Source organism: Salmo salar, chromosome 24 (assembly GCF_965601325.2).
Source record: "Salmo salar chromosome 24, fSalSal1, whole genome shotgun sequence".
Taxonomy (NCBI): domain Eukaryota; kingdom Metazoa; phylum Chordata; class Actinopteri; order Salmoniformes; family Salmonidae; genus Salmo; species Salmo salar.
In genome coordinates this window covers 26,640,831-26,661,264 of record NC_138314.1, presented here as the reverse complement: position 1 = coordinate 26,661,264, position 20,434 = coordinate 26,640,831, and the positions used below count along the sequence as shown (strand labels likewise).

General features: G+C 43.5%; 1 protein-coding gene across 4 annotated transcripts in view; it reads left to right on the top strand.

Moving 5' to 3' along the window:
* The first annotated feature begins 1,641 nt into the window (after window positions 1-1,641).
* Window positions 1,642-20,434, top strand: part of LOC106585469 (sarcoplasmic/endoplasmic reticulum calcium ATPase 2a) — a 29,455-nt gene continuing 10,662 nt past the window's right edge. For 2 of the 4 annotated variants that reach the window (XM_014171704.3, XM_014171703.3), the window contains exons 1-8: window positions 1,642-2,158; window positions 5,535-5,552; window positions 5,758-5,840; window positions 7,988-8,092; window positions 9,571-9,709; window positions 16,348-16,428; window positions 17,163-17,248; window positions 17,591-18,055. In XM_014171704.3, the coding sequence (XP_014027179.1) occupies window positions 2,041-2,158; window positions 5,535-5,552; window positions 5,758-5,840; window positions 7,988-8,092; window positions 9,571-9,709; window positions 16,348-16,428; window positions 17,163-17,248; window positions 17,591-18,055 (1,095 nt within the window). In that variant the 5' untranslated portion in view covers window positions 1,642-2,040. Of the gene's footprint in view, window positions 2,159-3,181; window positions 4,790-4,872; window positions 5,055-5,534; window positions 5,553-5,757; window positions 5,841-7,987; window positions 8,093-9,570; window positions 9,710-16,347; window positions 16,429-17,162; window positions 17,249-17,590; window positions 18,056-20,434 lie in introns of those variants that run through there. The other 2 variants (XM_045706885.2, XM_014171702.3) reach the window with 2 other exon arrangements.

Genomic DNA, 20,434 nt, shown 5'->3' with positions numbered 1-20,434 from the left:
GGGTTAGGCCCCTTTGTTCCAGTGAAGGGAAATAATAATGCTACAGCATTCAATGACATTCTAGATCATTTTGTGCTTCCAACTTTGTGGCAACAGTTTGAGGAAGGCCGTTTCCTGTTTCAGCATAACAATGCCCCCATGCACAAAGTGAGGTCCATACAGAAATGGTTTGCCGAGATCGGTGTGGAAGACAACATGTAGCCTAGTGGTTAGAGCATTGGGCCAGTAACCGAAAGGTTGCTAGATCGAATCCCTGAGCTGACAAGGTAAAAATCTGTCGTTCTGCTCCTGAACAAGGCAGTTAACCTACTATTCCTAGGCCGTCATTGTAAATAAGAATTTGTTCTTAACTGACTTGACTAGTTAAATAAATAAAAACCTTAACTAGCCTGCACAGAGCTCTGACCTCAACTCCATCAAACACCTTTGGGATGAATTGGAACGTTGACTGTGAGCCAGACCCAATTGCCCGACCTCACTAATGCTCTTGTGGCTTAATGGAAGAAAGTTTTTAACATCTAATGGAAAGCTTTCCCAGAATAGTGGAGGCTGTTGTAGCAGCAAAGAGGGGACCAACTCCATATTATTGCCCATGATTTTAGAATGAGATGTTCGACGAGCAGGTGTCCACATACTTTGTCATGTAGTGTAACTCAATATACTGCGGACTGTCCTGACAGCCACAGTTAGTGGTCCCTCCCTGTGCCAGATGGATCGCGTGTGAATTCTAGAAGGCAGCTTGGCTCGGAACTGGTTGGGATAGAATTATAACTGAACAACAGGATCGGCCTTGTCCCACTGGAGGCTTCATTTAGAAGTGTCAACAGATGAAACAAGCCAGTCCTGTTACAAGAATGCCCCCTAATAAACACAGTGGGGTGTCATCTTAACCTAGTGCCCTTCGCTGACATACTACACGCCATCATAGTAGTTTGCCTGTGATTGCTTTGCATCACTTGGTTTGACAAAGAAATGCTGCCTTTGTTCACATCAAATTATGATTTCAGGTGAGGTGAGTGCATTCAAATATGTGCATGCTGCTAGGGTCCAGTCACTCTCATTGTTGTTGGTCATACTAATGTACGTAAATAATGGCTGTGGCTAGGTATGCAAACTCAGTGTGGATCACAATCTAGACTGGTACATAGACTTTCCATAGACAATATCCAGCCTGGTCAGTATCCCATGTCAAAGTATATTGATATAGTTCACAGTAAATAGTTAATGGCTTTTTATTTAGCTAATTTAATAATTCAGAGCAAACTCTGGCACTGGAGAGCATGCAGGCTTATATTACAGCCCTATGACTCAGCTAATTATGGCCCAGACTAAATCCCATGCTACATTTTATTTTAACATGGTGTGTTAATGATGCACTGGAATAAAAGCTTGTAGGTCGACACCTCTGGACCCTGAGTTGGGGAACCCTGAGCTAGGGCCTACTGATCCTGGGAAAGGGAAATGCATCAACCAGATTTTCTGCATCATATTCAGATTACTTCAGAGTATTGTTGTTTGACCGTGTTTGTCACTGACTGCTAATATCAAACTCTTGGTAAATCCTTACTTTTGAGAACATTTCCGGACTACTTCCGTCCAATGAGAGTAGTCCACATACTGAACATGCAAGGGGCAGTGTTGAGGCACTTTTGAACAAAACAGATGAGCACTACAGTGTGTTACCACTGAAGCTGAGACGGTAGACCTAACGCAAACCGAGGGTAGCGCAAGGATTGGACTGGGTGAATGCAGCCCTCAACAGTGGCGATTGCGGCTTTCTTTTCCACCATTTTTGGGGAGATAAGAGGACACCCAAAGTAACGTCAACATTCGTCGAAGGGTCATGTTTCGTTCCAAATAGCTCGTTCATAAGGCTAACAATTTACTATTCGTATCATCAGGCAGTTATCTGAATGCATATTTCATAGTTGGCAAGCTGTATTTTTTTTTTTCTTCTGAAAGTGTTGACTTTTAAAGAGACGGAGGCGACTGAGTAACGTTAAACGAAATACAACTGACATAAGGAGCAGATAGTCCACCATGGATAACGCTCACACAAAGAGTGTTGAAGAAGTTTATAGCGATTTTTCTGTCAACGAAAGCACAGGACTTGGTTTGGACCAGGTGAAACGTCAGAAGGAGAAATGGGGCTCGAACGGTACGTGAACCTCTAGCTACACTTTTACCGGTATTTAAGCTAACTATATTTCACTGGCAAGGGAACGAGATCAGGGTTTCCCAAAGTCGGTCCTGGGCACTCCCCCGGTACACGTTTTGGTTTTTGCCCAAGCACTACACAGTTGATGATTCAAATAATGAAAGTTTGGGTGACCTTGGACTAGATAACGTACGGTCATTTGTGTCTGTTGTTATGGGGAGGGGGGGAGAGGTCAAATTATGACGTCAGTGATTTTCAGGTCTGAAAGTTGTCGCTCGAGAAAGAGGCCCGAGTTCCCGGGCTGGAATTCTGTTGGATAACCGTTCAACACGAATTTTCCCAGATGGAGCTCGTTCTTTTCCCGAGTTCCCAGTGGTCTTCAATGCACTGGTCTGAGATTTCCCAGTTCAGTTATTTTTAACGCTTCATTAGCTAAACGTCAGCACACACCCGGCTTGATCATTGGTTGACGTCATCGTAGACTACCTTGTGGGTTTCAATCTTACATTTACACAATTTACTGAACGAAGTAGTTACACGGGGGAATTGTCAAATTAGTTCATTTTCAAGGGTGTTTAAACCAGGCAGCAAGACTGCTGCGCTGACCTGTGCATTTGGGTCAGGATAGCCGCCCGCACAGGCCCATGTAGCTGGCTAACTAACGTTAGTTAAAACGAAAGCTGGTTCATAGGATCCTGTGGTCTGTCGTTTTTCTAGATGGTTATTTAGTAGTATTCTGCCGGCACCACAAATTATGACGTCGTGTGTATTGTAATGAAGAAACCTTCAGAATAAAAGCCCGTATTGCAATGTGGGTAACTCATTCAAAAGAATTAGCATTTTAGTCAATGGCAACTTTTATTGTGCCAACAAAAGAAAATAAATAATTTATTAAAGCAAATGTTTTAAACAATTTTTTTTATTTTTTTACACCAATAATGAAAAAATAATATGTTGACACTTTGGGCTATAGAGAACTTTTCTACCTGTCTCAGCTAAAGTGTATTGGAAAATGCTCAGTAGGATCTTAACTAACCAAATATATGTAGTTTTTGAGGGGAATGTGTCATACATATCCAGAAGCACTTCGTTCTCCACCCCATCCATAGCTGAGACGGGTTTTCTCTCTCCAGCCAATATGTACCCCATGTAAAGTCTATTACAGTGCATTGCGATGGAGGTGGAGAACAAAGTGCTGCTGGATATGTATGACACAGTCCCCCTCAAACTACACACACTTGGTTAGTAAAAACCCTACTGAGTATTTTCCATTCCAGTGTATCTGAGACGTGTAGTAACGTTTTTTTCTCTACATCCCAATAAGTATCCCATATAGTGTTTTGCATTGCAGTAAATGGAGTTGGAGTAAGGAGTCACTCTGTATTATACCTGTTGCCCAGCATGAGACCAATTAAAGTTTTGCAGACTCTATTGAGTAATTCCAATAACATGTCTTATTAAGTACATTTCTTAAAATGTAGCCTACACAATAGCTTTCAACGTAGTACACTTTTATTTGTTACATGCGCCGAATACAACGGGTATAGACTTTACCGTGAAATGCTTACTTACGAGCCCTTTCCCAACAATGCAGAGTTTTTGGAAAAGGAATTTTAACACAATAAAATAACGAGGCTATATACAAGGGGTACCGAGTCAATGTGCAGGGGTACGAGGTAATTGAGGTAATATGTACATGTAGGTAGGGGTAAAAGTGACTAAGCACTGAGGATGGATAATAAACAGCAGCGTATGTGAAAGTGTGTGTGGGGGTAGAAGCTGTTCAGGAGGCTTGGCGCTCTGGTATAGCATGCTGTGTGGTAGCCAGGAGAACAGTCTATGACTTGGGTGGCTGGAGTCTTTGACAATTTCTAGGGCCTTCCTCTGACATTGCCTGGTATAGAGGTCCTGGATAGCATGGAGCTCGGCCCCAGTGATGTACTGGGCCGTACGCATTAACCTCTATAACATCTTGCGGTCAGATGCCATGCAGTTGCCATACCAAGCAGTGATGCAGCCAGTCAAGATGCTCTCAGTGATGCAGCTGTAGAACTTTTTGATCTGCGGACCCATGACAAATCTTTTCAGTCCCCTGAGGTTAGAGTGGCGTTGTCGTGCCCTCTTCACAACTGTGTTGGTGTGTTTGGGCCATAATAGGTCCTTAGGGACGTGAACACAGAGGAACTCTAAGCTCTCGACCCACTCCACCACAGCCCTGTCAATGTGAATGGGGGCGTGCTCGGCCCTCGGTTTTCTGTAGTCCACATACCCGTATTTGTGTAAACTTTCAAAATAAAAGTGTATTTTATTTTTACGGCTCCTGACCAATTGTGCTATTTTGTATTTTTTTGTTGCTGATCTTAAAACATTTTTTTTAACATGAGCAAAAAGAGCTTCTGGACATCAGAACAGCGATCACTTTCCTCGATTTGGATGAGGATTTGTACTTCAATGAGTCGGCGGCGAAGGACATCTGCTCATCCCGGACCATGCCCAAATCACAGACACTCGTAAAAGGAAGAGGCAACATTCTAGAGGTTGACGTGCGGGATACCTGACGAGACTACGTCGGCGAACGTGCAGTCACTGGAGAATAAACTGGACAAGCTCCATCAAGACTATCCTATCAATGTGAGCTGAAGAACTGTAATATCATATGTTCTCAGGACATGGTTGGACATGGAAAATATAAATCGAGTTGTTTTTTTCCACAGACGACGCAATCTCTACTGCACTCCGCACTGCCCTTTCCCACCTGAACTTCCTGACCCCAGGTGGTGAGGGTAGGCGGCAACAACATCCGCCACGCTGACCCTCAATGCAGGGGCCACTCAGGGATGCGTGCTTAGTCCCTTACTGTATTCCCTGGCCGGGCACGACTGATGACATGACGGTGGTAGGCCTGATCACTGACGATAATGAGACAGCCTATAGGGAGGAGGTCAGAGATACACACAAGATTATATATTGGATGTCTGACAACTTTCAAGGTGACCTCTGAGAAGATGGGTTAAATAGAATCCCTACACCACCATGAATTCAAACATTGAGTGGGCAATGTTCTTACCCTCTACGCTTTTGCTACCGTTAATGACTCAGCCAAACTCAAGGCTGTGGTTTCACGCAGTGAAAGCAATTAAATTAAGTCCCTGTTTTTAAAATTCCTGGTGGCAAAGTTTTAGCTTTGCACAATCTAAACCAGGACATGGGGGGTTAGTGGGAGTCATTGGGGTCGGTGGTAGTCAAAGCCGAGGTGGAGATCAACAAATTGCAATGCCATGTCATGCTATGTCAAAATGTAAGAACGTTACTAAACCATTTTCCCTAATGGTGTGTTCTCTTTTCCCTGATGCATTTTGGATTGGAACGTCTCCAGAGCTACCAGCTGAAGAAGGTAACACTTGTTGAAAATAGTCTATTGTAAAAATTAAACCTAATTCTGATATTTTCTCCAATTATTTGCAAAAGAGCTGATCTGATTGGTCAAAAGACCAATTTAGTGAAAAAGTATCCGGAATGGGCTGCCTGTGTAAACGCAGCCTATGTGATGCAGCATTATTTTCTTGATTTCATGTCATTTAACACCTTTCATTCTACAGGGAAGTCTCTATGGGAGCTTGTTGTTGAACAGTTTGAAGATTTACTTGTACGAATTCTTCTGCTGGCAGCTTGTATATCTTTTGTAAGTATATCACCTGGACAATTTTTTTTCTTCCTGAGATGGTGTTTAGGGCACACAAAATGTGGTACTGCTGCTGCTTGCCATGGGCCAGTTTTCCCCCTTTTAATAGGCTAGCCCTTGATATCAATCAGCCAAAATTTTACATTAGACAAGTATAGATTGATGTCTGTATTAGAAGCATGTCACTGTGGGGAATTTAGTCACAGTATTCTTGCTGTCACCGTAAAGGTTTAGATTAATATATTTTTTAATGCATTTGATTGCTTTGGTTTATTATGTAGATGTGTCAATCCCCTTATAAGCAAACCCCTAAATCATCTGATCATATGCTTGCTGTCTGGAGTTACTGAAAAAAGCTAATGAGAAGGAGTGGGCTGTCTAATGGAAAGGGAAAGTTTGTTTGGCCTCGTGGCATGAGGTGTGGACAGCAAGTGCAAATGTCTTCTGTTTTTATGCCTCTGCTGAGGTTACATTCATAGATCAGGTGGCTAAACAGCTGAGAAGGCTAGCTACACATCTGAGGAATGGTGACAACAGCAGTTGCTTGAATCGAGTTGCTATCACCATGTGTCTAACAAGACATTTGAGTCGTCTTGTACTCTTTCAGCGTAATCACTTCTATCAGGGTTCTCACTGGTAGTGTGCCTTTCGCCTCGTGTTTAGACATTTAACGTTACATCGTTATTGGTAGTAAGTTGCCTATACACAAGCTAAATGGTTTGGTGGAAATGTAACTGACAGCATGCAGTGATCTAGCCTAAATTCCATAGTCCTACAGTATTATCAGTGTACTGCTGCATCTGTGTTTACTATTCATGTTCTTAGGTAGTGGACAGACGGATGTTTTTGCATTGGAAAATCTAGTGTCCGATACCATGCGCATTGATTTGAGGAGATGGGGTCCTTTTGAGGCCAATATGGAGGATTCAAGAGCTGGAATCTATAATCCCTTGTGTGTGTGTGTTTTTTTTTTTTAGAGGAGCTGGTATGTAGTGTGCACAGCCGTGCGATATGAAGGTGTCAGTGGCTGCTGTCCGGGGGACAGGGCACCACTGAAGACCAAATTTGGGCTCTTACCTTCAGTGGGAGGGCACACGCCAGACGAATGCACCATGCCCGTCACTCCCATACTTTTGGCCGGTGGTCAGTTATGAAGTCAGATCTGACTGTGGGAGTAATAAACGGGTGCAGCAGGTTGTTCATGATGGTGTCTGTGTTATGCAGCTTTGTCTCGTTGAAGTGAATTCGTGTGCTCTTATTCTCAGCAGTTAAGAGGGACATTATTCAAATGAGTCCCACTCCCAGAAGAGTGTTTTTATCTCCTGTTTGTGAGAGAGGAGGAGTGCTGAGTTGGAGAAGAGCTTTACTAAATGCACAATGTGTGGGTTGTGATTGATTACAGAAGCAGTGGTCCTCCTGGTAACTGGTTTAATGTTTGTGGGGGGTTTGTTTGAGTTGGTAAGGTGGTTGTCTGTTGGTTTCAACTGCTCATATTTGATATGCATACTGTGTATGATACTGATTAATTTAGCCAAACGTACTGTTATGTGATGTGCTGACACTGATGCAGCATTACAAATCCAGTCCATCTTTTATAAGCTTTGTAGCCTTACTCTATTTTCTGTGTTTGATTGACAGTTTTCTAGTGCAAATGCAATTTATGTGCAAAATTTACCATAAACCTCAATTAAATCTGGCAGCATGATTTAATTAAATTCTGATTCAATAATCACCTCCTTATAATACACATTGTTGAAGAAAAGTTTCAAATTAAATCATGTTGCCAGATTAAAATGAGTTTAATGGTTAATTTTGCACTTATTAGCTCAAAGCTTTTAATTTAAAAAAATAAATAAATGTGACTGCCACTGCTAAGTTAATTAGTCATTTCAGATTGTATATTCTACCATGTTTGGGTCCATTGGCAGGCATGGATGAAGTTTGTTTTTTAACAGCTATGCTTTCTCCATGACATTTAGTACAACCTTATTTCACAACATACTTCAATCATAGCTTTCTTAACATGATTATGATCATTTAAATTCATAGTTGTAAGCGCGTAGTAAGTATCCAGGGGGAATAATGTTGGTACGTGCTCCTGTACTATGTGCAATAATGGATCATCTCGTTGTCTTGTTTACCGTTAGGTCTTGGCCTTATTCGAGGATGGAGAAGAAACAATCACAGCCTTTGTGGAGCCTTTTGTAATCTTACTCATTCTTATAGCCAATGCCATAGTGGGTGTGTGGCAGGTGAGCAACTTACATTACATCATTTAGACCTCTTTTACAGTATCTTGAATGTCTGTGTGGAGCTGCAATGACAAGTATTCAGAAACTCTTGTTTTGCTTGTATACTGCTAGCTAGTGACTATAGGCAAAACAGGCCACCATTAAAAAGTTACAGGTAGGAGTATCCACAAATCTCATACATTCTGCTTGCTGGTCACATGTCTGCTTTACGCTTTCCTCTTATTAATGTCATGCTTTTCAATAGAAAGTAAATGGGCAGAGGAAGGAAGTGGGTCATTGACTACATTTGAGACATGTTGATGTTTACACACAATGGTCTCTTAGCCATTCTCTAATCCATATTTGCAGTTTTTGCAAAGAAAAATCAGCCTGTAGCAACATAAAAAGGCTATATGCTCCCTTAGGATTTATTCATTCAGTTTAAACTCATGCATATTTCTGGCCTGCATGATTTTTGTCCAGAAGAACTAGGCTACATTTCCTCAGCTGTCTGTCAACATAGATGGCATGTTTGTGAGCAAATGACCTTGAACATTTGAATCCAATCCATTAAGCATTTATGCGCAGCCAAAGAATGAGCATAAAATATTGTCAATCACTCTGTTTCAAACAACAAGTTGATAGTTGTCTTTTTTACTCAGTTTTGATGCCCAATTTCTAGTGTCGGTTAGAATGTCTGTCGCACTGGTTGACTTTGCTTACGCTGCCTGGCAGCTCCTAGGAGGGATATCCAAACCACTGTGTGCCATGGAGGGATATCCAAACCACTGTGTGCCATGGAGTAGACTTTAACCTCTGTCCCCATAGCCCTAAATTACCATGCTCAACAGACAATTATAGGCTCTTTATTAACTTATATCAATCAATAAAATGTCATTCATAAATCTTTTTTCACATAAACTGTTTTCACAAAGTGCTATACAGATACCCAGCCTAAAACCCCAAAGAGCATGCAATATAGATGCAAAAGCACTTATATGTTGAAGCTGGCCAGGAAATGTGGACTTTAGAACCAAGCATTCTATTCCTCCAAGTTATTGAGTAAACACAAACGTGGATTTTCTTATTTAGCTGCTGTTCTCATAAATGTGACATTCCCAATGACGCAGTGTTAAGAACTTACACTTCTGTTTTCTTAAGCATAATCAGTACAGAAATTGACTATTTTCAGAATGTAAAATATGCAAAGGGAATCCCCTGGTCCTTGTCATGCACAATCTCTAAAATAGTTCCTGCTGTCTATGACTTTGGTTACATTTTTACAGGCACAACCATCAGAGTTAATGAAAGAAAGTGGCATGGTTAGGCTGTTGAAGTGACAGATTGTGCCTTTTAAAGAAGTCACATATCTGCAGTTTGTGGGATGGTGAAAAGTCAAATTGGCTTATTTGATTTGAATTGGCTTCTAAAATGTCATCAGATCATCTATTTCAGTATGTAATATGTAACCGAACAGTCAACATTTCTAATCTACACAGGAACGCAATGCTGAGGATGCCATTGAAGCCCTTAAAGAGTACGAGCCTGAGATGGGTAAGGTCTACCGCCAGGACAGGAAGACCGTTCAGAGGATCAAGGCCAAAGAAATCGTGCCTGGAGACATCGTGGAGGTTGCTGGTAAGTTGGGCCTGTCTTTCTCGGTGCTGTAGGATGCATTAAACCCACATCATTTTTGGTGATTCAGTAATTTGGCTTATGAATAACCATTATTTAAGATTGAAGCAAAAACAGTTCTTAGTTTTCGTTAGGAAAAAAAGGACACTCCTTCTAATCTATTTTCACTCAAACCAGCATAGTTTGACACCTCAGTTAGGTACATTTTATTTTTAATCGGACTCATGAATCCAGGCATGGTTAGGCTTACATTTTAACAACAAAATCTCATTTAAATTCCCCTCTCCCCCAGTCCCACTGCAGAGGTGACACCCTACATGAGAGGTGTATTTTGGGATGTTTATATTAACCCATTGTCCCAGAGGACTAGGCACTAGTGGTGCTAAGGACCTCTCGAATCACGTGTGCATGTTTCCTGGGGTGCTAAACTCACGAAGGTGCACTGCACACGGCACACCACCTTAACGAGGCTCCCATTGCGTTCAACCATAGCACCATGCTAGCACATTCCCATTGGAGCCGGTAAACTGAACCTCGGAGTGGCTCATCTCTCACGTTTCCTCAATGCAGCTCATGAAAAAGTCTGGTATGACTTACCCAAAGACGGTGACTTTAGCAGAGAGAGAGAGACGTTTCTGATTGATTTTCAGAGGAATTGTGTCCTGAAAAGCATGTGGCTGCAGTGCAGCAGGGGATGGACATGGATGTAGTCAACTGATGTGCAGTAAAATACTGGAGTCCTTGAAGAGCTAATGTTATCATGATACTTGGTTTAACCCTAAGCCACTGAGGTGATACTGTGTTTTTCTGTGCATAGTGGTGGGTTTTATTTTTAGCCTGAATAGCCTGTCTAGATTATGGAATCATGGTGTATTTATAGCAGGCAGTGACGGTAGTTCCTTTCTGGGGAAAAGTGTTGCCGTGTATGACGTGGGACTCCAAGCAGGACTCCAAACTCACCTTGAGAAGGGCACCGGCAGCACAGTGCATTTGCTGCTCGCTCGTTTCTATTAAACCCATTGTTTTAGAGTGACGGAACATTTGGTTTGGGGGTTAAAGTTTAACAATACCTTCATGATGGTATGGTTACAAAGTGGATCCTGGATGTATTAGTGGGTGTTCTGTATATTTGCCTTTATTTGTTGCACAGGAATCCTTGACTGGTCCTTGCTGTGTAAAACTATGATCGAGTATAGGCGTGATTGGTTGTGTAGAGTGAAGGTCGCTTATGGTTTTGCTGTATGTTTACTCAGGAAAATGGATAACGGCCTTGCTCGGAAACCAGACTCTCTTCAAGGGAACAGTCGGTAAAGCAGATATTGTCAGAGTGATGCATTGTGGATGCTGTCAGGTGGAGATTGAGAATGTCATTGGGGAAATCCTGCAGAGCCTTTTCAGATTGGTTTCTGTGAGGCTCCTTTCTGAATGTTTGCCCAAATCCCCAGTGTGACCCCCTGCCATGCAGGAAGGCTGGTCATGACGCAGATGCCAGCTTACTGCTGAGGCAGAGGACGCAGGCTGCGCTGACTGGCTGAACTGTGAGCAGAATACTAAACGGGCCAATCTCTGGCCTTGCCTGTCAGGGTACCACTGTGGGCCCTGACACAGCCAGCCTCCCGCTCCACTCGTCAATGTGTTTATTGCACATAGCTAGTAGTCATCAACTAGTAGTCATCAACGTAATGTGTCTGTAGCCAGGGCTGTTGCAGTTCCACAGGACTGAGGAGAGTCTGGTCTGGTCCCTGGCTGGTGCATGTTCAGTACAGTAGGGGCCCAGATACTGATGGGGCCAGTCGGTGTGGGGTGGAATGAGGGGGAGGATCTCTCAGCTGCTTCTATTGTTTGGACAGCATGATGACCTTGTAGGGAAGTCTGTGTCAGTGGTGGATCGCGATCTCCCCCCCCCCCCCCCCCACCTCCAAGCCCAACACACAGAGACCCTACCCATCACCACTCTCCATGGCCTGGGATTCCAGACACTCAGCGTGGCATTTTGTGTGGCCTGCTGTGGGGTCTTTTGGCAAGTGTCTGTTCCAGCCAGGTGTTTGCTGTCCCCAGCTTGTCAGCAGGAGGCACAATGGCTGTCTGGGACTTAGATGAATAAGGTGGAGGGATCTGTATGTTACTGCATCAGCATCCCCTTTTCAAGTTCAATCTGCTGATAGTCCTGGGCCCGGTTTCCTGATAACGATGGAACTTAGGGAGGGATTTAACAATGCATCTTTCCTGCAAGGGCTGAAGATGTAACATGCATTTCCCTAAGCACCCCGTAGAGAGAATGTTTAATAAGTGAGTCATTGGAGCATGTAGCTACTGATAGGATCGAAAGATCAGATCAGCTTTCTCCATTCAAATCTTACCTTAGCATTAGAATTGTTCCACAATACTGATGACGAGTCAGCTCCTAGAGATATTGTTATCACCTATGGCTTCAAATATTGAGGCGGCTTATTCTAATGCTTAGCCTATAATAATGCACTAAATCAATATTTGGCACAATTTTGCGCGCATGTTACGCATCATGAAATATATTGAGCCAATTTTTATACAGTAGCCTACAATTAGCAAAATAGAGCTTAATTGATTGAACATGAAATGTATTTCAATATTATTTAAATATATAGTGTCTTCAAAGTAATAGATTTTCTCACCAATCTACACACAATACCCCATAATGACAAAGTGAAAACATGTTTTTTGAATTTTTTTGGGTGCAAATTTATTGAATAATATCAAATTTACATAAGTGTTCACAGCCCTGAGTCAATACATGTTAGAATCCCCTTCAGCAGCGATTACAGCTATGAGTCTTTCTGGGTAAGTCTCTAAGAGCTTTGCACACCTGGATTGTACAATATTTGCACATAAATAATTATTCAAGCTGTCAAGTTGGTTGTTGGTCATTGCTAGACAGATTTTCAAGCAGATTTTAGTCAAAACTGTAACTCGGCCACTCAGGAACACGTTGAGGCTTCACTGTCTTCTTGGAAAGCAACTCCAATGTAGATTTGGCCTTGTGTTTTAGGTTTTTGTCCAGCTAAAAGGTGAATTTGGTCTGTTTTGAAAGCAGACTGAACCAGGTTTTTCTCTAGGATTTTGCCTATGCTTAGCTCTATGCCATTTCTTTTTATCTTAAACTCCCTAGTCCTTGCCGATGATGAGCATACTCATAACATGATGCAGCGACCACTTTGCTTGAAAATATGAAGAGTGGTACTCAGTGATGTGTTGTGTTGTGTTGGATTTGCCCTAACATAACGGTTTGTATTCAGGACATAGTTAATTTCTTTGCCACATTTTTTGCAGTTTTACTTTAGTGCCTTATTGCAAACAGGATGCATGTTTTGGAATATTTTTATTCTGTACAGGCTTCCTTTTCACTCTGTCATTTAGGTTAGTATTGTGGAGTAACTACAATGTTGGTCCATTCTCAGTTTTCTCCTATCACAGCCATTAAACTCTGTAACTGTTTTAAAGTCACCATTGGCCTCTGAGCGATTTCCTTCCTCTCTGGCAACTGAGTTAGGAAGGACGCCTGTATCTTTGTAGTGACTGGGTGTATTCATACACCATCCAAAGTGTAATTAATAACTTCACCATGCTCAAAGGGATATTCAATGTCTTATTTTATTTTTACCCATCTACCAATAGCTGCCCATTGTGAGTCATTAAAACCTCCCTGGACTTTGTGGTTGAATCCGTTTGAAATTCACTGCTTGACTGAGGGACCTTACAGATAATTATGAGTGGGATACAGAGAGAGTCTACCAAATTGTATTTATGGTTTTTACAAACCATTCAAATAAAAGTACTTGTTTTGGACTCTGTATTAAAAAAAACACAAATTATTTTAGATACTCAAATACACATGTATTTGAACCCAGGTTTGGTATCAACCAACAGTTATTAAGCCACTGCAATTTTCTGAATGTTGTTTTACATTGTCCTCGTGTTCCAGTGTCAGCTAATCCTGAGGCATGTCCTGCATTGACTGCTGGGAATCTGTGCTATGCTGTCTGGTTCTAGAATTGGTGGTAAAAGGGAAGACATGCTGGTCTGACCCTGGAGAGACTGTTAAGAGGAGCCACTAACGAGGAAGAGGTTGACCACAAGACAACAGGGGAAACATTAGTACCCTTCAGAGCTTCTTCTTTCAGAATACATTACTGTGGTCAGACTGTAGCATTGTACACAGCTGCTCATGACCACATGTGGAACAGTGCATTAGAGTATTAAGAAGACTGCTGTGTGGAGAGGGAAGGCAGGACGAGTCATCAACGCTCCCCTTTCATTAAGCTAAGTAGAGGGATTAACAGAGGGTTTAATTACAACCTTTTCATGGTGTTAATGGCAACAGAACGCACTGGGACAGGACATCCAGAGAGGTGTTTAGCGATCCATTTCAATGTCTGAGTGTATGATGTGTCCCAGCATATAGAGGCCATAGATGGTTTGAAGGCATGTTGACCCCTGACCTCTGCTCTTCCTTCCTATCTCCCAGCAGAACGCTGTTAGTCGGGCAGCACTGGTCTACATTTCACACAGCATAGGCTGCGGGTCTTAATCTAGGTGTCATGTGGCTCCGTCGCAGTGTCCTGTTGCCACAGCAACCAAACCTGGCCCAGGACAGGACATCTGTCTGTAGTGTACTGTACAGTCCTACACACAGCCCTGTTCTGTTGGTTATGAGAGGAGACTGGAGATCTCAGTTCACCCACTGAAAACAGGAAGCAAAGATTAAAGCCAGACACATGGTTGTTACTCCAACTAGCTTTAGGCTAGTGTTCATGGTCTCACATGCTCTTTTTTTCCTTTTGTAATTTTCTCTGATTCAACAAGTTCTTTTGCCTTTTGAATTGTTAGTGTACTGTACACTTGGTTAGTGGTGAATGCTTTCTAGACAAGAACAGCTGGTTAAGAGCACTTGAAGAGTTCTAGGACGTAGTTACCCGTCAAGTGCTTCTAAAATAGCCTCCTCAGAATGAGCTTTTCAGCCTTTTGTTGGAGCTGCCATAAGCACCTGCACTCTCAGGATCGTCCACAGAGAAACCTGCTGTGTCATGCAGTCATACACAGCAGGGCCTGTGTCAGTCTGTCAGCAAAAGCAGTTTTTCTGTCTTCCTGGTGTGGCAGCCTTGCTTGGACCTACTCCACAGTTGTAAAGAAGGACACCCCTGGAAGTCATGTCTGGCACTGGTTCACGGACTCTTGTGTCTGTGCCTCTTGTTGCTACGCGGCCTGTCTCACTCTCCTGGGTGTGGAGAATCACTTGTTGGCAAGCCTTGGGGTGAAAAGGTGTTCATGTTTGAGGAGACTTTTGGCCTGGTACCAAATAGGATGTTGACTTAAAGGGATAGATGATATATTCACACACACTTCATCCAGAGCAGACGTGCGGGCCAGGCTAACTGCACCAGGACAGTCTTACGTGTTTTGTACCCCCATAAGGACATCAAGTGTTTATTGTAATTGGCTTTACGCCCTGTAGTCACCAGCGTTTCTTAAAACATTTAATATGTCTTGGCACAGGAAGTGTTGCACAACCCTGAGGATGTGGCCGTTATGGGGGGGAAACGTTTGACTGTGGTCATGTTTTCTTTCAGTTCAGCTTGGCGTCAAATTGTATTTTGAAACTCCTCCCAAATGTGGTATCTTTCTTTGGCCTGTAGATAATATTCTGTAACTGTTTGCCTTTGTCTGAATAGCTTTCAAGTGAGCCTGATGATAATTTGATGTTGCGGCCCATCAAAGGCCAATCCATTGCATACTTCCCTCGGTGAGTTAGGTCTCCTGACCTTTTCAGAAGTGAAACGCATTGTTCCACATTTAAACAGTTGAAAGATGCCATTGAGCTCTACACAATTATTTCTGAGAAAAGCGGTCTGTCTCTCTCTCTGAGCCAAGGCCTTGTTGGTGTTGAGGCTTATGTGTCTAGCTTTAATATGTGACACCTTAGAGACACCCGCTTGTTAATTTGAAGGTTTAAAAACAAGGAGTTTGAGGTTAAAGCGTGTACTGTGTGCTAAGCGCCACTCCTGTTGCGTCAATGAGCTTTGGAAAGCGGGGCTCCATGTCTGAGTGACAGCAGCTGGTGTTATCTCCTCCACCTCTTCCTGTGCAGTGGGGAGGACAGGAAATCAGCTGGCATTTAAACCAATCAATCAAATGTATTTTATGAATCCCTTTTTACATCGGCAGTTGTCACAAAGTGCTTATACAGATACCCAGCTTAAAACCCCAAGAAGCAAGTAGTGCAGAAGCACAGTGGCTTGGAAAAACTCCCTAGAAAGGCAGGAACCTCAAGGAACCAGGCTCCGATGGGTGGCCAGTCCTCTTCTGGCTGTGCCAGGTGGGGATTAGAACAATATATGGCCATTAAGGCCAGATCGTTTGGACAGCTCATTGGGGGAACATATTTAAATAGTTTTCCCATTTTTGGCTGTGTGTATTGTTCATCCCATGCTATTTTCCTCTCCTCTCAAGGGCACAGGGGGATCGGATTAGTTTAATGTCTGTTCAGTCCTGAAAAAGGAATACTGACATTCATGTCAAAATGTGCAATGCATCATTGTCCATCTATTATGTTTTTTTAATCTGTGTACCTCTAATTCTGTCTGTATGTCTGGTTTCCCCCTCGCTAGTTGGAGACAAGGTTCCCGCAGACATCCGTCTTACTTCCATCAAATCTACAACCCTGAGAGTAGACCAGTCCATCCTGACCGGTAAGACACATGGCTGTTTGCTGCACTGTGTTTTTCTATACGGAACAAACTTAGGCTACTCTACATCTCTAGTATAAATAGACAAACTGTCTTACTCCAAAAGCATAACAAAACTCTCTCTTCCTGTGTAAAGACATTGTGTGCTAATTTCAGGTGTTCTACAGCTGTCTTTACTGATCGTATGAGCTCCTCAGAGCCTGCAAGCATACTGTATGACTCACTTTTAATTGTCGTCTGCCACAGGTTTATTTGCCTTCATTCCACATAGGCAAACTTGAACTGTTTATTCCTCCTCCAGAACCAAGTTATTCCAAACTTTATTTGATAGGAGAGTGTCCCTAACAAATCACCTCCATAGACTGGTAAGATTGTAATACGTGAGGAATGTAGAAGTCAGTTCAAACCCAACTGCTCACCCCCACCTCACAACAAACGTTTGTTTTACTTTAGCTTATCAAAATAAGACTTATTAATAATAATTGAATATCATGACACTGTTTAATTAACTGAGTTCACGTCCTCTGAGTCTAGAGCCAGGGTTTCCACATGATCCACATTATGATAAGAGGCCTTGCCCTGGACCAGGCACACCAAGAGCCATGAATGTTACACATTGATTGTGGAGTGGGAGTCTATGATTTGAAGTTGATACAGTTTTTCCCCGAGGCTTTAGACACAGCCAAAGGGATATCTGTGTAATATGTGACCTGCGCTGCTCTCTGCTGGGATTCTAGGCGAGTCGGTCTCTGTCATCAAGCACACGGACCCAGTGCCTGACCCTCGAGCTGTCAACCAGGACAAGAAGAACATGCTCTTCTCCGTAAGCAACACTCTTCTCTCTTCACTCCTTACTGCTCCTTGTAGCGGCTGTGTGATGATTGAACTCTCCACCATCAGCTCGTAGTTTGAGATTCTCCTTCAGTTACTTGTTTACAGTCAAGCTCAATGGAGTTGAAGAACATGCTTGATGCAGGTATCCCTTAACTTTCCTAAACGTCATTAACAAATTATGCCAGCATCACTCAATATCAAAAATGTACTTAAAAATACAGACCCTGCTATTTTATTTTGGTTTGTAAATATAGAATATTTAACTATCTAGTCTGCTCTCCTCAAGCGTGTGTGATTGTGTGGCCATAACATTCTACCTGTGTGTTTTCAGGGCACCAACATCTCGTCTGGCAAGGCTATTGGTGTGGTGGTGGCCACGGGCGTGAACACTGAGATTGGTAAGATCCGTGATGAGATGGCAGCCACTGAGCAGGAGAAGACCCCCCTGCAGCAGAAGCTGGATGAGTTCGGGGAGCAGCTGTCCAAGGTCATCTCCCTCATCTGCATCGCTGTGTGGATGATCAACATCGGCCACTTCAACGACCCCGTCCACGGAGGCTCCTGGATCCGCGGCGCCGTCTACTACTTCAAGATCGCCGTGGCCCTGGCCGTGGCCGCCATCCCCGAGGGTCTGCCTGCTGTCATCACCACCTGCCTGGCGCTGGGCACCCGCCGCATGGCCAAGAAGAACGCCATCGTCCGCAGCCTGCCCTCTGTGGAGACCCTGGGCTGCACCTCGGTCATCTGCTCCGACAAGACCGGCACCCTCACCACCAACCAGATGTCTGTCTGCAGGGTGAGTCTGGCTGGTTGTTTTACACGCTGACTGGACAGTGAAGTCTGCCTCTGAATTGGCTCTGTTGTGTTACCTTGCTGTGATTACTGTTTCAGAGTATGTGTTTGTGTGCAGAAGGCTCTTTTGTAGTGGAGAATCAAGAGTGAGATGTGTTACAAAGAGGTGGTGAGGCAGCGGCGCGCTGCGGCTTTGATAGACAGTCAGCCATTAGGTGTTCATCCGCGGTGCTCTTGCATAACTGACCTTGCGTCACCGCTCTGCGGAGCATCCAGTCCCTCCCACTTTCTGAGTGGCACCCCAACACACCTACAGCTCTTTCCCAGAGCAGAGAGACATTTCATTATTCATGAGCATGTTTATTCTCTTTTTGGTGAATATGCACAGGTCTTTGGAACTGCTGACTCCACTCCTTTAAACTTTGACCTGTTGCATTATTTAGTAGGCCTATGTCTATCAACCGTTTCTGGATGAGAGGCTCTTTATTTGGTAGCGGCCATTTTTTTCCCAGAATACATTTAGTTTGAACTAGCATTCCATGGGTCTCTGGTCTGTTTTAATGTATGTCCCTCTGTAGTCACTTCCTTTCACCTCTGGTGCAGACTGAAATTATTAGGGGAAAGGGGATGTCTAGTTAGTTGCACAACTAAATGCATTCAACTGAAATGTATTTTCTGATTTTTAACCCAACCCTTCTGAATCAGAGAGGTGTGGGGGGCTGCCTTGAAGAGAAACTTCAGGATTTTGACAATGAGGCTTTTTTTATGTACTTCCCTAGAGTCTGAACTCGTGGATCCCATTTTTATGTCTCCATGTCCAGTATGAAGTTAGAGTTAGTGCGTAATGGCTGGAAGTTTATGGGTATCTGCTATCACAGGACTCTCTAACCCTGGTTCTAGAGAGCTTCCATCCTGTAGGTTTTCACTCCAACCCTAATCTATCACACCTGACTCTAGTAATTAGCTGGTTGATAAACTGAATCAGGTTAGTTACCACTGGGGTTGGACCTACAGGATGATAGCGCTCCAGGAGCAGGGTTGGAGAGCCCTGTGCTAGCCGATACCCATAGACGTCCAGCCATTGCGCTAACGTACGTTAGCATTGGATCACGAAACTAAATCCAACTTGCTTCATACTGGATACATAACATAAAAATGGTATCATGAGCTCATCTGACTCTGGGGAAGACGATAAGCGGCCTCATTACCAAAATCCCGAAGTATCGCTTTAATCGGTGTCCACGTCATCGGCGCCCAGAGAGCAGTTGTTGTTAGGATGCATGATGCAATTTTTGCCATAATACACCTGGTAAATTAGTAACTACTTGTCATCATATCCTACTGTACCCATCTCATTGTTTCCATGAAGTGATGATGACATTTGTTTAAGTAACACATGTTTTCGGCTGTGACGAGTTCTCCACATTGCTTTCACCTATCCCAGTAGTTTGAGAATGGGATCTCTGGTGTAGAGGCTAGGAGCTGAAAGAGAACCATGCCTTTTTCAGGTCACTACCCAGTGTCCACCAACCAACCCCCATCTCCCATTTCATCTGTCAGTGATGCTTGGAAAATCTTCCACAAAATAGTTTGTGTTGAATTCACGACTTAAGCCTAATGTATTCAGCGAGAGGATGTAATGTTATTTTCTTCTAATCATCTGACGTCAGCAGGGCTCTCTGAAGTGTGGCCTCCAGCTGGAAAAGGACATGAATGATTACCATCACTCTTCCTTCATCCTATCTCTCTGAGTGGGACTGCAGGCGTGTCCCAGCTGACTGGCTGTTGTGACGTGGTGTTAGTTTGCACGTGCCTACTACTAGGCTTGGACCAGTCCAGTTCTTCCTGTGGGAAAAGGCCCAGCCCTCCAGGCTTCAGCGCACTCTTATCTTTATGCTGGCTCCCTGACAGATGGCCTCCACTATTTACTTATGGACTAAACCAAACAAGCACTGCTCACTGCTAGACTCCTGCCTTAGCCCCCACACAGCCATAGGGCATCTAAATCCCTCCAGCCCAGAGAGTATGACACACACACACACACAGTATAAGGTGGTCTACAGCAGTGTTTCCTAACTCCAGTCCTCCAGTACCCCCAACAGCACACGTTGTTGTAGCCCAGGACAAACCCGCCTGATTCAACTCATCCAGGGCTTGATTAGTTGACAAGTTTGTCTGGGGCTACAACAAAAATGTGTGCTGTTGGGGGTTCTGGAGAACTGGAGTACAGTTGTGAGAGCAGATCTACAGCTCTCACAGGCTCTGTGGTGCTGACTTGCTGTTGTCCACTGTGCTATTATGGGGTGTTTGCTGCCATCTACAGTGTAAGTTAATAAATGGCCTCTAATGTAATGTCGTAACCATACATCTCTTATGACCAAAA